Raw genomic sequence first — 16,825 nt, forward strand, 5'->3', positions numbered from 1 at the left:
AGAAAGGCACTTATAGATGGAATAAATAAATACATAAATAAATAAATTCATCTAGGGTGCAGCAAGCAGGTTGAGATTATCTGGGAACCTAAGCAAATATCCTCTGCACATGCTCAAATAATTTATTTTGTTTGTTTTACTATAGTATTTAATATTTACCAGCATCACCCACATTGACTTCTTTAAAGGAAAAACACTTTTTTCTGGTGGAATGGGACAGCAGAGGACAACCACTTGACTGTCTGCTGATGGGACCCTGGTTGGCTCTTCCAAATTAATTGTTTTCATTCATTCATTTGTATGCCGCCTTTCTCCCTGAAGGGACCCAGAAGGAAGAAAAGGGGTTGGGTTGCTATTTTCCTGGAGATTATTCCATAGGAGAGTTCAAGATAAAACCCACTATTTTCTCCCCTTTGGAAGTTCAGTGGAGGGAAGATAGTGTTGTGGGCGAAGTTTAATTGCATGGGAATTGTTTTGGCAGTATTTGGAAGGGAGGTTCATCTGACAGAGAAATGGAAAGTTTAAGGGAAATCGATGGAGGATATGGAGAACATTGATATATGGGGAAGATCAGCAGGAGAAACAGAGGGTTAAGTGAAAGAATCTTATGAAAAATGATTTTGGAAAAATCAGTTGATGAATTGATTGAAGGGATCTGGATGCAGAAGGATGGGATTGTTTGAGTCTTAGCCTCTGTCCTTGCCTTTTTGCTCAGTTTGTTGTCCCAGGTGAGTTGCTTGTTTCTCAGCCTTTCATTCTGTGAAGTGGATTTTGCAACAGGGCGCATGGATTCAGACTCCACTTAGATTTTACAATCAGTTTGTGCAAGTTTTTAGTTTGTCTAGTCTAGCATTCCCTTTCCAGCATCACTGGGCATTCCTTTGTTGTTGCTGCAAATATACAGTGCCTATGAACATTAAGTGTTCCAATGTCAAAACTGGGATTAAGCAAGTGAGAAGAAGGCTATGGCCAAAGGAATCCATTGTGGGGAAAACTTGGTGGATTGGATTGGACTTTTGTTCCATTTTACTTGCATTTCTGTAGACCATTAAAAAAATAGCAAATAATTGCACATTTCTGTAACGTCAAATAATTTTGCTCTGCAGGTCCATGATTATGAGTGTTTACATCTTTCACAGAAATGGTCTAGCTGTGTATGTGTGATGCAATAAAAGATGCAAAGAGAGAAAACATTGGGCATAAAATAATTATTGTTAACCTCTTTGCAGGTATCTTTGTTCTTCCACTGGGAATATTTCTAAACATTTTAATCAGTAATAGAACAGTTAAAGGAGACACTCCATAGAACTGAGGATTTAGACAATAAACTGCAGTGGGCCATTGGTATCCACTGGGGTTTGGTTCCAGGACTTCTTATGGACACCAAAATCCCATTAAATACAATGGGTAGTAGAATGGCGTCCCTTACATAAAATGGCAAAACCAGTGTTTGCTTTTTGGAATTTTAAAAATATTTTAAAGCCATGGATAGTTGAATCCATGGATACAGAAGGCAGACTGTAGTTATAAAGATGCTGCTTTTTCCAGGGCCTGTTCACAATACAGAAATATAGCAGTATGATTCCACTTTTAAGCATTCATACATCTGCTCTGCTCACATCTAAGGAGGGGGTGGGAAAATTATGTCACTGAGAAAAGTGAGCCGAACTCTTCCTTTTCCCATGATACCTTTTCAAGGTCTGTTGCCCCGGCACTTTTTCCTCGGCCCATTTCACTTTAGAAGCCCATAGAAAAGTGGCTGAAGTGATAGAGATGTAAGATACTATACAAATCGGAATGTGGAAATCTACCACCGCAGAAAAAGTGAGAGGGAATGAGGAGGTGACAGTGATATGGCTGCTATCATTTCTCCACTTCTTTGAAGCAGAAAATCACAAGATTTTATGCATCAAACTTCAGTGGTATGCTATATTTAAATGTTAATCAGGACAGACACATAAAGAAACAAGTTTCTGATCCCTTTGAGTGTAAAATTTAGTCCTATTGTGGTGTTCTGATGTTGAACAAAGTTATCTTTCTGATAAAAGCTTTATTCTCTAGGTCAGGGCTGGGAAACACATGGTCCTCCAGATACTATTAGACTTAGTCATAGCCAATTTGGCCATGGGTGATCAGGGTTGTGATCCAGTCACATTTAAAGGATATCCTTTCCCTGGCCTTGCTCTAGGGAAAATTCTGTTTCTAGCTCAAATATTGAAATAATTTGACGAAGCCTGATAACCATAACCAGTAAATTATTCTGTACCTTTTGTCTTGTCTGTATTTTTCCACTTTATTTTTCCCTTTGTTTTTAGTGCAGTTATGTGATCCCAAGCAAATTTATTCTGGCATAAACTTTTGCAAGCTACAGTCCAATTTGTGTGGTGCATTTGATGAAGTGAACTCTAGTCCACAAACATTTATACAAGGTTAAGGTTCTAAGGCTGCATCTACACTGTAGAAATAATGCAGTTTGACACCACTTAAATGTGCTGTATTGCCTTCCTATTGAACTCTGTAATGTATAGTTTTACAAATTCTTTAGCTTTCTCTGCTAAAGAGTGCTGGTGCCTCACAAAACTACAATTTCCAGGATTCTGTAGGATGGAGCTGTGGCAGTTAAAGTAGTGTCAAACTGCATTATTTCAACAGTGTAGATGCACCCTCAGAATGGACTTGAGGCCTTTCTCTCTCTCCTGGAGTGAGAGTGAGATTTAAGTGAATCTAAAGTCATACCTTCTGTCAAATGCAGAAGTGTCCCAAACTGCAGGGCTGTAGAGAAAGGGATGATAATGTATCCCACACTTTCAGAAACTCAGTGACAAGAATTCAAAGATATAGCCATGCTAGTCTGTGGAATCAGTGTGTAGAGAGATCTTGTAGCACCTTTGAGAGTAACTGAAAGAAAGAAATTTCTTTTAGTCACTCTCAAAGGTGCTACAAGATCTCTTTATGTACTCAGTGACAAGAAGTCTCTAAAACTGCTTACAGAGATCTTGGATGGAAATTACTAACAGTATCATTTGTCTGCCTGTATTTTGCCTAAGTTGCAAAACTGATGGCAAAAGATATTCTTCCTCCAAACTGGCAGCCAAGTTCCTTCCTGGTATCATTCTGCATGAAAAAACTTGCATTGCCAATCTGATAAAGTGGTCTTTCTTCTGGCAGAAGGACAGTTCCTTGGTTCAAAATGCTATGCTTGAAATGGTTGCAATGTGACCCCAGTGTGATTCCTGTAAAGGACGAGGATGTTACAGAGGTGTTCACACTAGTCATGAAGGTTAACATGCCCAAAGTGGTGCTTATGGGATTTAGAACAGCTACCACAAGTGGATGCCTGTTCTTTGGATTCTGTCATTCCATTGCAAATTCCAAATTAATGGGGCCCCTGCATACCAGTCCAAAAGCTAGTAGTAGCTTGGAAGCTTGTGAACATTACTTTGGGGAGCTGCAAATTTGCTTCTGATCTGAATTCAAGGTGTTGGCAATTATATTCAAGCCCTGAATTCAAGATGTTGTTGATATAATTGAAGCCCTGGGACTTCAATACTTGAACAAGCATCTCTCCCTATATCTCCCTGCCTGAGGATTGAGAGCTGCTGAAGAGACCCTCCCCTATGTCCTACCAGTGGAGAAAGGTATGGGAGAAGGCCTTTTCAGCTGTGGTGCCTAGGGTTGTCAGGTGAAATAATGGATGCGACTTCTGTACCTTTCGTGACTGTGTTCCTTGCATGAATTTCATCAGGTTCTATATGACAAGTGACACTTGCTGAAATGCCCTCTTCTTTATTCTTCTTGTTGTTGTGCCTTCAAGTCATCTCAAATGCATGGTAACCCTAAGGCAGTCATGGGATTTTCTTAGGAAGATTTGATTGGAGGAGGTTTGCCATTGCCTTCCCCTGAGGCTGAGAGCATGTGATGTGCCCAAGGTCACATTGTGGGTTTTGTGGTTGAGCGGGAAATTGAATCCTGGTCTCCAGAGTCACAGTCCAGTACTCAAACCACTATGCCACATTGGCTCTCACAACTGTTAAAGGTACAGGTCCTTTATTTCACCTGGCAGTCCTAGTGATGTTTCACTCGTGAAATGGCCTACTGGTGCCAGAGGTGGTTTCTTTTCAATACCAGGTCAAGAGATGGCTTTTTATGAAAGTCTTTGGGATTTAATTTACTTTTAAGTTTGCACATGATTTTTGAAAAGGTCTTTTAAACCCTTTAAAAAATATTGAGAGCCAGCGTTGCATAGTGGTTTGGGTGTTGGACTATGACTCTGGAAACCACTGGGTGACCTTGGGTGAGTCACACACTCTCAGCCCCAGAAAACCTCATGATAGGCTCACCTTAGGGTCACCATAAGTTGGAAATGACTTGAAAGCATACACCACCACCACCACCACCAACAACAACATTATTGAGTTGTTTTATAGGTTTGTCATTATTCATTGATTTTAATTTGGAATTGTTTAGAATCATAGAATCATAGAATCGTAGAGTTGGAAGAGACCACTAGGGCCATCCAGTCCAACCCCCTGCCATGCAGGAAATCCAAATCATAGCATCCCTGACAGATGGCCATCCAGCCTCTGTTTAAAGACCTCCAAGGAAGGAGACTCTATCACCCTCCGAGGGAGTGCATTCCATTGTCGAACAGCCCTTACTGTCAGGAAGTTCCTCCTAATGTTCAGGTGGAATCTCTTTTCCTGTAGCTTGCATCCATTGTTCCGGGTCCTGTTCTCTGGAGCAGCAGAAAACAAGCTTGCTCCCTCTTCAATATGACATCCTTTCAAATATTTAAACAGGGCTATCATATCACCTCTTAACCTTCTTTTCTCCAGGCTAAACATCCCCAGCTCCCTAAGTCGTTCCTCATAGGGCATGGTTTCCAGACCCTTCACCATTTTTGTCACCCTCCTTTGGACACGCTCCAGTTTCTCAATGTCCTTTCTGAATTGTGGTGCCCAGAACTGGACACAATATTCTAGGTGGGGCCTGACCAGAGCAGAATACAGTGGCACTATTACTTCTCTTGATCTAGACACTATACTTCTATTGATGCAGCCTAAAATAGCATTGGCCTTTTTAGCTGCCGCATCACACTGTTCACTCATGTTCAACTTGTGGTCTACTTGGACTCCTAGATCCCTTTCACACGTAGTTTCATTCTTTATACTTTATCAGTTTGCCACCCTGAGATCTCACAATAATAGGATGGGGGTAAAATACATAAATAAATTAATAAATTACTATTTTGGAAACTCTAGTGGCCTCTGTTGAACTTTACTCTATTTGCATCCATGGCTCATTGTGCCTGTTGTCTTTTTAAGACCATTCCCTCATCCAGGAAAACAATGTGATTCTCACAGGTTCTGAAGATTAGCAAGAACAGGAGAACAGGACAGATTGTTTTTGCCATTTCCAAACTACAAAATAAGAATTGTCTTGCTAAAACAGACCAAAGGCCCAACATAAGGAACAGATACATTTGGGAGCAGCTGTAGCTTAGTGGTAAAGCACAGGCTTCGCACACAATACGCTACAGGTTTGATCCTTGGCATCTCAAAGCAGGAACTATTATTGCTTGAAAATCTGGCAAGTTGCTGCCTGTCAGTGTCAGCAAAACTGGTCTAGATGGACCAGTAATCTGACTCAGTATAACATAGCTTTCTCTGCAAACAGGTGTAACAGGAGGAAGAGTTACTTTAGAAAAGGAGAAGAAAGTCACTTTGGCAGAGGGGAATGCAAAGTAGGGAGGTATGTTAATGTAATCCTTTTGCGGTCTCTCATTTCTAAATCCCATCTCTGCCAGCAGTTTTTCCTCACTGGAGACTGAAAAACATATTGGCTAGGACTCAAGGGACATAACTTTTAGTCAGGCCTGGCTTGATCCTAAGAACTACAGTCAGCCCTCTGTATCGACAGATTCATTATCCATGGATTCAAGTATCCATGGCTTGAAAATATGCAGAAAAATATATAAATTCCAATAAGCAAACCTTGATTGTGCCATTTTATATAAGGAATATCATTTTATTATCCCATTGTATTTAATGGGACTTGAACATCCATAGATTTTGGTAACAATAGATGGTCCTGGAACCAAACCCCAGCAGATACCAAGGGTCCACTGCATTTAGACTTTTTCCCCTTTTTGGATAGTTTCTGATCATGATTCCAGTTTTGAAGGGGATTTCTTCCCATTGATGGCCACCTCCTCCATTTTAATTTCCCACAAGGCAATACAATATAATATTGGAGGGGGGGGGGTGTTGTGGTAAATTAATGCCACCATCAGTTCAACTCTCACCTCAGTCAGAAGTTCCCAAAATGATTTTAGACAAATCAGAACTATTATATTCCCAACAAGGGATGATAAAACTGGTCTAAGGGTTATTGCATTTTTTATTGTCTAGCATGTGAGTTCAGAATAAATAATGAGAAACAGATAAAACCAAAACCAAAAATGGATCTATTAAAATCAAAGTAAAGATTACTGCAATGCTAGTAATGTAAATCCAATATTAGTTTCAGCACTAGCAAACCCACTGAATGAATGGGACTCACTTAAGTCAATGCTTTCATTAATCCTATTGATTTAATAGGTCTATTCTAGTTGGGGCTAATAATTCATGTGGGAAACCCCCAGAATACATGAAACATGCTATACAAGGGCTAAATATAAGTGCTTCCATATGACAGATCATGAATCTGAATATGTGAGAGAGCAAACTGAATGCCTCTATTAGCCAAAGGTTTCATAGTTGGGTTACAGACCACCAGAAAGTACGCGATGAGCGCGTACTAGGGTTAGGAAGAGGCGGTGCTTCCGCACTCCCCTAACCCTAGTACGCGCTCTGCGTGCACAAAATGGCGGCAGTCGTTCCACACAGCCGCTGCCATCTTGACGTAGCGGACGCACTGCGTCCGCACATTGCACCCCAAAAATGACACAGCGAGCACGCAACTAGTGCCTCGCGGCATCTCTTCTGGGGTGCGAGAAGGAGCGCGGAAATCGCGCTCCTTCTCTGCAGCGTTTGGGAACTGCGCGGTTTAAAGGCTGCGGCTCCTGGACGCTGCAAGCGGAGGCATAAGTTTATGAACTGCGGCATAAATGGTTGTCTTCATAATGGAAAAATATAATTCAATGCATGCATTTTATTTATTTTCTTTGTTTATATGCCACTTTTCTCCCAGGGCGTTTCCATAGCAGCAGTGTAGTTTGCATAACAATGTAGTTTGCATTATTCCTGTAGTCAGTATTCTATATATGTAATGAAGATAAAAATAGTGAATATAGTGAAATGTAGCCAGCCTAGTGTAGTGGTTTGAGCATTCAACTAGGACTCTGGAGGCCAGGGTTTGATTCCCAGCTTGGCCATGAAACCCACTGGGTGACCTTGGGTGAGTCACACTCTCTCAGCCTCAGAGGAAGACCATGGCAAACCTCTGGACAAATTTTGCCAAGAAAACCCCATGATAGGTTCATTTTAGGGTCGCCATAAGTTGGAAATGACTTGAAGGCACACAGCAGCTACAGCAAATGTCCCTAGGATAGAGGCACTCCTCTAGAGACCTCATTTTAGACTGAAACACAGCCATTGAGCCACAACAACAACAGCCAGTCTAAGTATGCAAAAGGCACCAAATCTTGTCTGATATTGAAAGCTAAGCGGTGTACAAATCGCCCCTTTGGGGCGGCCTGCACCTGCCCCTTTCCCCGATGGATCGGGGCCTCAGTTGCCACAGCAGCAGCCCTGAGGCCCTGATCTGCTGCTTTTCCAGGCCACGGGGAAGTGGCAAAAGGACACCCCGACAGTGGCGGGGAACAAGAATGCCCCCTTTCTCCTTTGTGTCGCTGGCGCAGCTGTGTAAAGGTGCCATTGTCAGCCCTGGTTAGAAGTCATTTGGAGGCGGCGTGGCTGTGACGTCGTAATGGCGGCGCCCATCTAGAAAGGGCACTGCCATTACGACGTACTAGGGTTGCAAGGCTTCTGGAAAGGATGCCCCGAGGCAACCCTAGTATGTGTGCAGGCCGGCACAAAGTGCCAGTCTGTACAACGCCAATGTCAGCCCGGGTTAGTACTTGGTTGGGGAACCACCAATGAATACCAGGTTATATTTCAGAGAAGGAACTGGCAAACCACCTCTTGAGTATTCGTTGTCTAAGAAAACCCTATGAAATTCACGGGGTTGCCATAACTCAATGAGTGACTTGAAGACATACAGGCGCGCACGCACACACACACACACACCAGGTAATATAAAATATAAAATATATAAAAAAGATAGTTCTTTAAAAATTATTAAAATGTGAAGCAAAAAGAAATGGGTGTATGTGAGACCGAGTGGGAGGAGAGAGAAAATGTAAGTGAATATTTTATTTATTTCATTTATATCCCATTTTTCTCTATGAATCCATAGCAAGAATGCGTAATATGTCTGAATGTATGCAATGCTCAAATTTCCCATTTCAGTAATTAACAAACATTCTACACAGACATAGAAAACATAAATGTGTTTTTCTCTATTATTTCTGAATCTGACAATGTTTGTTGCTTTCCTTAGAAGCCAAGTCTTCCAGATCCTCCTCAGCAAAGTCTATGTTGGATGTTCATACAGCTGCCATGTCATATTTGTTTGTGACAAATAAGTTTACAGTGCAATTCCACATATGCTTACTCAGATATATGGCTTACTGAGTTCAGTGGGACTCACTCCTGGGTTGGAGAACATAGAGCTACAACCTTATCCATTACTCAGTAATACTAAGGAGACCTATATGGGAGTGCACTGTAGTTACCGCTATGATTTGATCATATACAATCTCTTTAGCGTAACCCAATTAAAGAATTAGCAGATTCAGTGAAAGGCTACCTGCTTTTAATTGTTTGTTAATCCATAAGGTAATTTCTGCATAATTTTGCCTTCTGATGCAGCCATTGCCCATCATAATTTGCAGACACCTGTCTGAATTTACAATAACCTGACTGTTAAACATTTACCTGCAATCTGACATTCATGTCTCATTTTGCAAGTTAAGAAACATTGAACATTGATGTACCTTGTGAGCTAGTGGTGGGAACTGACTACACTGGAATGCTTTTTAGATAACGTGAAGGGTTACTCATTATATCTCAATTTGCACTTAAACCCAAACTGACACTTTCTCTGCCATAGGTCCTTAAACATATGAGCTGCCTAAAATCCTATCTTTGAAAGATTCCAGTTGGCATTGCTTTGTGTTTATCTCCTCAAAGTGGTGCTAAAGTGATAATAAGCAGGGTCACTGGTGGCTTCCATGTCAGTGGGGCATTGAATCAATTCCAAGTTTTGGGTAGGTTTAAATAAACTATCCGTTATTGACTCTATTTGGAGATTTTGAAAAGCCTGGAGTGGATTCACCTTGCCTTCCCAGCTGCTGCTCGGCAGGGTAGTGGGAAGCAGAGAAGTGTGTAAATATCTGAACAAATCTATAGAATTCACATCTTGTGAAAACCTTCCACTTATTCCTACTTTCTATTTTTTAGCCAATTGCCAATCCACAATCAAACCTATTTTGTTTCTCCCATGACTATTATTTTTTTATTCAGAAACCTTTGGTGGGCAATTTTGTCCAATTTTTTTAAAAATTAATTTTTAAATTACGGTTTAATTTTTATAAGAACAAGAAGGGGGAAAAAGCTCACTGCAACAACAACACCCCCCCCCGCAACAGAAACACATAGCAACCCTACCCAACAAAAATAATCAACATAAGTAATTCCCTCTTCCTCCTTCCCCCCACTTTGTCAACTTCCCACACTTCTCTGACTTGTTTGTTGTTGTTGTTGTGTGCCTACAAGTCATTTCTGACTTCTTGACACTCCAAGATGACTCTATCATGGAGTTTTCTTGGCAAGTTTCTTCAGAGGGGGCTTGCCATTGCCATCCTCTGAAGCTGAGAGAGTATGACTTGCCTAAAATCACCCAGTGGGTTTACATGGCTGAGCCGGGATTCGAACCCTGATCTCTCAGTGTCCTAGTCCAACGCTCAAACCAGTACATCACACTGGCTTCTCTGACTGCAGACTTACATAACACTATTCCTCTCTAACTTTGCGCGCGCACACACACACACACACACACACAGAGAGAGAGAGAGAGAGAGAGAAATTCTTTTCTACAGTCCAAAGTCCAAAGACTAAAAACTTTGTCTAATGTTTTATGATGGTACAAATGCCAGCTGTAGGGGTGGAGAGTCTCAATTTCTAGGGCTGAATTCAACTCTGGGATTCCTCAGATGGCCCTAGGTTCCCTTTTCCATGACAACATGGTTTGATGGTTTTCCAGCTTTCATACTTTATTTGATAAGGCTGAAGTGCCTGTCCTAAGTTGGTGTTGTGTGCCTTCAAGTCATCTCCGACTTATAGAAAAAACCTAAGGTTTCTTTGGGCCTGAAAGAGTGTGATTCACCCAAGGTTTCCCAGTGAGTTTCCATGTCCAAGCAGGGAATTGAACTCTGGCTACATCACTACACCATGCTGGCCCAAGACTTAGGTACTGGTGATAAAAACTTTAAGCTAACATGCGTACTGATTTTTGGCCCTGTGCTTTTGCTTTTGGCCCAGCGAACAGTGGAATGATGCAGCCTTTAAGAAGGTCTCTGAATTTGGCTCTCTGGTTAAAAGAGGTTCCCAACCTTTGGTCTATTATTGACATGTTTTGTGCCACTCAGAGAATTTTAAAGGGCACATGAGACAGACCTCAGTTTTCTGAAAGCCATTTCAGTGGATGTGTAGATCCCCATGGGTGACGGTGTGCAGATATTGGAGAAAGGTGTCAATGGGTGCTGCCCTTCTCCTCCTTGCATTTGGTTTATACATGGAAACCTAACAAGCAAACAAGTCTTGTTGTGGTATACTGGTCAGCAAAATAAATCAAAACCATGCGCCGCCTCAGTAAAACACTTTCTGACATCACTTCCATTACCTCATCCAAGAAAGAGGCAAAAGCAATGAATCTTTAGTGCCCTTGCAAAGTGGGCCAGAGAGATACAGCCAGGCTTGGGAAGGAAAAGATAATTGTGCCTTTATTTATAGGCTGATAAATAATTGATAAGAACATTGGTAATCAATAGCCATTCCGGTAGTACAATTAGGGAAATTAGTGAAGAGGGAGATGCCTCTTATGTGAGTACATTCTCTGTTCCTTTCATATGGAAAACAAAAACAGATTTTTGAAGTCAGTATTTGAATATTCTGTGCCATTATTCTAAAACCCTGGAAAAGGACAAAATGTCTCCTTGCCCCCATTTTTTTTAAACTGGCTGCTGTCTATGCCACACTTGTCTTTAAAAATATATTATGCTGTTGCATTTTAATTAATATTTACTACCGTGTAGTAAAATATGCTTTAGAACCTATTAATCTAGATATTGATCATTTCCTGCAAACCAGATATATTCATTATGACACATATATTCATTATGACAAGTTCGTGCAGTAAAATCTCTATTCAGTTTCATAATAAATTCATATTTTGTGGTCATGTTAAATTGAAATATTGTATGCAGAGGTTGGAAATGTTCCTTTATGGACTAGACATCCCAGAATCCCCCAGTGAGCTTCTTGTTGCTGTTGTCTTCAACTTGCTTTTAACCTGCAGCAACTCTAAGGCAAGATTTGTTCAGAGTGGGTTGAGTTTGTCTTCCTCTGTATATTAGACAGTGTGACTTGCCCAAGATCATTCAGTGGGTTTCCGTGGCTTAGTAGGGATTTGAGTCCTGGTATCCAGAGTAATAATGTGACTTGAACCCATTTTTTGAAGTAACAGATCCTCACTGTGCTGCCTGCCAAACCCCAGAATTCCCTAAAATATTTTTTTCCATGTTCCAGATTATCTCAAAGTGCCAGAACCTTTCATCTGGAGTAGCAGAAACACTTTTAAAAAACCCACTCACATGTCTTCCCCATCCAACAAACCACCCCCATTGGCCAAAAATCACAGAAAGCAGACATCTAGTCATCTCAAGGAGTGTTTTTTGGCTGAAAATTGCAGTGTGTGACCTGCCAGAGGGATAGGATCGGCAATTGACTCCTGTCACAATTGCTTATGTTTGCTAGAATTTTTCAAAGGAGTAGCAATGTTCGTCTCTTGCAGCATAAATAGGAGGAAGGGAGGGGGGAAAGGAACGTGACAGCATCTTTAAGACTAACTTGATTTTATTTTAGCATGAGCTTTCATTTTTATTTATTTATTTATATTTATTTGTTTGATTTATAGCCCACCTTTCTCCCAAAATAGGATTCATGGATATAAAGCATATTTATTCCATTGTGGGAATGGGATAGATTGTATTAAGATCCACTGTAAAGATGTGAAAGACCTGTATCACCTTATCTCTTTGAAAATATAAGACATTGGACATAATTTGCGTCTTTCTGGATCCCATTATATTCCATCTTAACTCCCACACCTGTGTAAATATGTGTTATAATGCATTTAATATCACTCTGTACTGCATCTGAAAAAGTGAGTTTATGTCCATGAAAGCTCAAGCTGAAATAAAACCAGTTAGTCTTAAATGTGTGCTACATTTCTTCTCACTCCTCCTTTTTATACCAGTGCTAGAATGTGGCAAGAGTAAGAACTCAGGAAATGCCTTTTATAAGTTTTCTTGATAACATCATTTAATCTTGAAAAACTAAATACTGAAATATTAATACATTTTAATACTGAAATATTAAATATTTCAGAATACCCTTATATTTCACATGTCATCTTTTATAATTTAACCATTAAGGTGTTGTGGAATCATAGGGCTGGAACAAAAGCTATTGGTGATCACATAAAAGTCCTTTGGTTTTTGATTTATAGTAAGGGGCATTTAACAACTTAAGTACAGAAGTACATTAATGCTTTTATGTAACTATTCTCACTGGAGTATTAGTGAAGCTAATATATATACAATGTAGATCTGTTGATGAGTGCTGAAACCAAAGAAAACAAGACTTAGCCAAGCAAAAATGATTTGCAGACAGAAGAACAAGGTAGATGATAAATGTTTATTATTATAAATGCATACATAGTGCATGTTAAATATTTTTTAAATTCCTGGTGTTTTGACTTTGGGTCACAACTGGAAGTTTCCTAGTGAAAAACCCTGCAAGATATCTACACATTTTTCTGTAGCAGATGCAACATACCAACCATATGTTATGACTGTCAAAGTCAAGTGCTTCTCAGGCAGTCTGATTTGGGGGACCAGCATTTTTTCCCAGTGTGTTAGGGACCAATACCATATTTTTACCTATTGGCTAGAGCTATTTCCTTTACGGAAAGCTGCTATGTACCCATAGTAGATTGTTCATAGATTGGCATGATCCACATTCAGTTGCACCTACCTCTCTGTCTCTTTCCTTCACACGTACACGCACATGCAAGACCAGTAGATGGGGATACCATACTGATAATCTGATAGATCACATTGCCCAGGTTTGTCCTTGTCTGTCTTAAATTGGCAATCACTTGTTATTTTGTGTATAACTGTTTTGTCTTTTCTTTCTTTTTGAAGCCTTTGCATACCATAGTTGTGCTACAGTCCATCCAGTTTATCAGTTACTCCACTGTGAGAATGCAGCCTGCTCATTTATGTTTAAATTCAGGCAAAGGTTCATTGGGATGAAACCCAAACAAAAGTTGATATCTAAGGCTTTCCCCAGGTGTGGGAGGAATCTGGACTAAGGTTTGTTTCTTTGGTTTTTTTGCTGTGCCCCCTCCTCTATTTGAGGACATTGGCAGGGTTACCTGGTTGTAATGGTGGTTCTTTGAGATGCCCTAGGCAAGTGGATCTGATTTCAATTTCCAAGAATGTTCTAGAATGACACTAGGTTGAAGGTATTGAGGAAATTATAATAATGGTTCGATGGTGCTACTTGTAGTGCTGGGCCAGGAAGGAAGACACCTGAGCGAGGGATTCTGGGAACTGTAGTCCAAAAATATAACTTTCCTAAGTTCTGTCCATGGGCCTTGACATAATGTTGAGGCCTTTTCAACTGCTGATGGATGCAGAGTGCTGATGCTAGCCCTGCTGTTATTGCAAATTAGCAAAACTGATAACTGCTCCTAGATTTTCTGTCCTTCCACTAAAATGCAGAGTGCCTTCCAAATAACTGGGCTTCAAAAGTCCCGACGCGTGTAAATTTACAGCGCTTTATAAATAAAGGTTAATAATAATAATAATAGTTGCTAAACATGGTTAATAGTATGAGCCAGGAGAACAGGTTTCAAAACCAGCAAGGCAAGTTCCAACATTTGGCTTAGTACCCCTTTGCTATTCAGGTTCCTTTTACCAGAGAAGGAAAACAGTAGGAGTCCCGCCTGAATGCATCCTTGGCACATGCTGTGAATTGTCATATTACTTGATTGAAAGAAGATATAAAACGATACTCTCCATTTTGCATTCACAGGCATATGGTGAAAACACTTGTCTTGGGTCAGATCCTCTCTTTGTTCATCTGTGGGACAGCGGTGACAAGCCAATTCCTTGCTGACAAGTACAGAGTGAACACTCCGATGCTACAAAGTTTCATCAACTATTGCTTGCTTTTTCTAGTATATACAACAACTCTGGTCTTCAGGAAAGGTACACGTGGGATTTGAAATAAAGTGATGTGATGGAAAGTGTTCCTCTGTTGTGTTCCAGTCGGTCAGCCAGTCAGTGTCAGGAGTTGTAAATGCATCTGTCCAGCCATAAAATGTGAGAAATTGGTTTGATGGGTTATACAGTAGAAACAGATATAGTAGCTACTTGGTGATTTCAGACACAGATAGAGAGAAAAGGCAGAGAGGAGGCAGGCATGAGTCAAGCCTGTCATATCATGTAGGAATGTGTGTGGTTGCAAAAACAACAATGGGCAGTCTTGGAAAGAAAGAAGCAAATGTGTTCATTAATTATAACAAATGAGATTTCAGCCCCCCATGAATTTGAAATGATGTATAGTTTAACTAGTCAGTGTTAATGGCTGCCGTTTAGTTTCAACAGTGAATGTCTCTGGAATGGTTCTATAGTTGCAGAATAAAGGTTTACTGAGTTTTAACTATCAAAGCCTGTTTTTCTGAACTGGGGTTTTGCCAGATTGACAGTCAGCCAGCTAGCTGAACATCTCCTGTTCCATATCCAGGAGAAGACGATCTTGTGCCTTTTGGGTAGTTTGGACTGCAACTGCCATAGATCTCAGCCATCCTGGGCAATGGTCAGAGATTATGAGAGTTGTCATCCAAAATATCTGGAGGCCCCAGGTTGCCTATGATGGGTCTCTCTTGGCTTTGCATTTCCACCTCAATAGTCAGCATTCCATGACCATTAAGCATGCTCTGTCTTCATTGTCAAATGCATCTGACTCATGTCTATGAAAGCTCATGCTACCAACATCTGTCTTTCAGTTGGTCTTAAAGATGCTGCAAGATCAGTTTGCATACTGATTTTCCAGACTAACATGGCAATGTCTTTGATTTCGTTGTCATTTGATTTCATTGTCAGCCCCTGAGCAAGCTGTGTCTTCACTGATACTATTATCATATGGCCACTCAGCATGTTTAATCTTTATTGGGTTGTTTTTGAGTCCTCTGCTTTTGTCTGCTGAGACCTTTTTCTTTTTCAATGGTGCATATTCAGGGATCCACTAAACATGGAAACAGAGCGAGAATAGCAAGGAGGGTTGTGGATGAAATTACTGTGTGCCATTATCCACAGTTCCTATTTGAATCTTTACAGTTCTAAAACAGATTAATTCAGTGGTGATTGTGGCTCCCATGTTAGTGTGGGGCATTCAGTCCACTACAAGTTTTAGTTCAAACTGGGAGGAAAAGATTCAGCATCTTAGATAGTTCCTTCCATGTTGAAACTAAAGCCTGGAACAAATTTGCTGTCCCACCAAAGTGGAAGCCACCGTCCACTACTATATTAAGTTTCTGGACTACATTCTGGAGAATCTAGGTATTTTAGAAACTCTGCAGTGCTTCCCCCACCCCTTTCTTTTGATGCCTAGTGTACCTACACATGCAGTAGACTGAGATGGTGCTTCTGGAGGCCTCAAGGAAAAGTGCTAGATTTTTTAAAATATGTTTTTCTACGTAAAAAGATTGGAAGAGTTGAAAAATTTGAAGGATTTGGGGCCTGAGTGCAAGCCACACATTGGAGTTTTACAACCCCTGATCTTAAAGTTTTGAGATCTCATTCTGTGTATACCAGCCATATCTGAGAAAACAAAAATTGGAGTAAAGACACTTAGTACAGCATTACTGAGAGCCAGCATGCCGTAGTGGTTTGAGTGTTGGATTATGACTCTGAAGACCAGGGTTCAATTTCCAGCTCAGCCATGAAACCCACTGGGTGACTTTGGGCAAGTCACATGCTCTCAGCTTCAGGGGAAGAAAATGGCAAACCTCCTCTGAACAAATCTTGCCAAGAAAACCCCATGAGTTGCTATATGTTAGAAATAACTTGGAAGCACACGACAGTAACAAACAGCATTACTGGTCTTCTCTTGTGTTGTTTATCTCCAGGAAAGAGTCATAGATATTCTGTGCACACATTTACTTCATATGGTGCGTCCAGTGGTGTACTATAACTAGGAATTACAGGTCAAAATCCTGGAGTTTTATATTTAACAGGGCTAATGACATCATTTGCCACTTTCCTTGGACTCCCCTGTGAGTTTACCTGCAATTCCCACAGTAGTTAGAGGGGAAATGAATTTTCCTAGCTACAGTTTATATCTTTTTTTAATTAGTATTTTTAAATTTTACAATACAAATTGTTACACTTTCTTCATACAAATATATGCTT

General features: G+C 40.5%; 1 protein-coding gene across 1 annotated transcript in view; it reads left to right on the top strand.

Moving 5' to 3' along the window:
• SLC35F2 (solute carrier family 35 member F2) overlaps positions 1-16,825 on the top strand; it is a 47,232-nt gene that overhangs the window by 4,337 nt on the left and 26,070 nt on the right. Inside the window, exon 2 of the mRNA XM_089508468.1 lies at positions 14,445-14,620. Coding sequence (XP_089364594.1) covers positions 14,445-14,620 — 176 coding nt within the window. The remainder of the gene's footprint in view (positions 1-14,444; positions 14,621-16,825) is intronic.

This window comes from Sceloporus occidentalis, unplaced genomic scaffold, assembly GCF_023333645.1.
Source record: "Sceloporus occidentalis isolate IW3139 unplaced genomic scaffold, rSceOcc1.0.p SCAF_2, whole genome shotgun sequence".
NCBI lineage: Eukaryota > Metazoa > Chordata > Lepidosauria > Squamata > Phrynosomatidae > Sceloporus > Sceloporus occidentalis.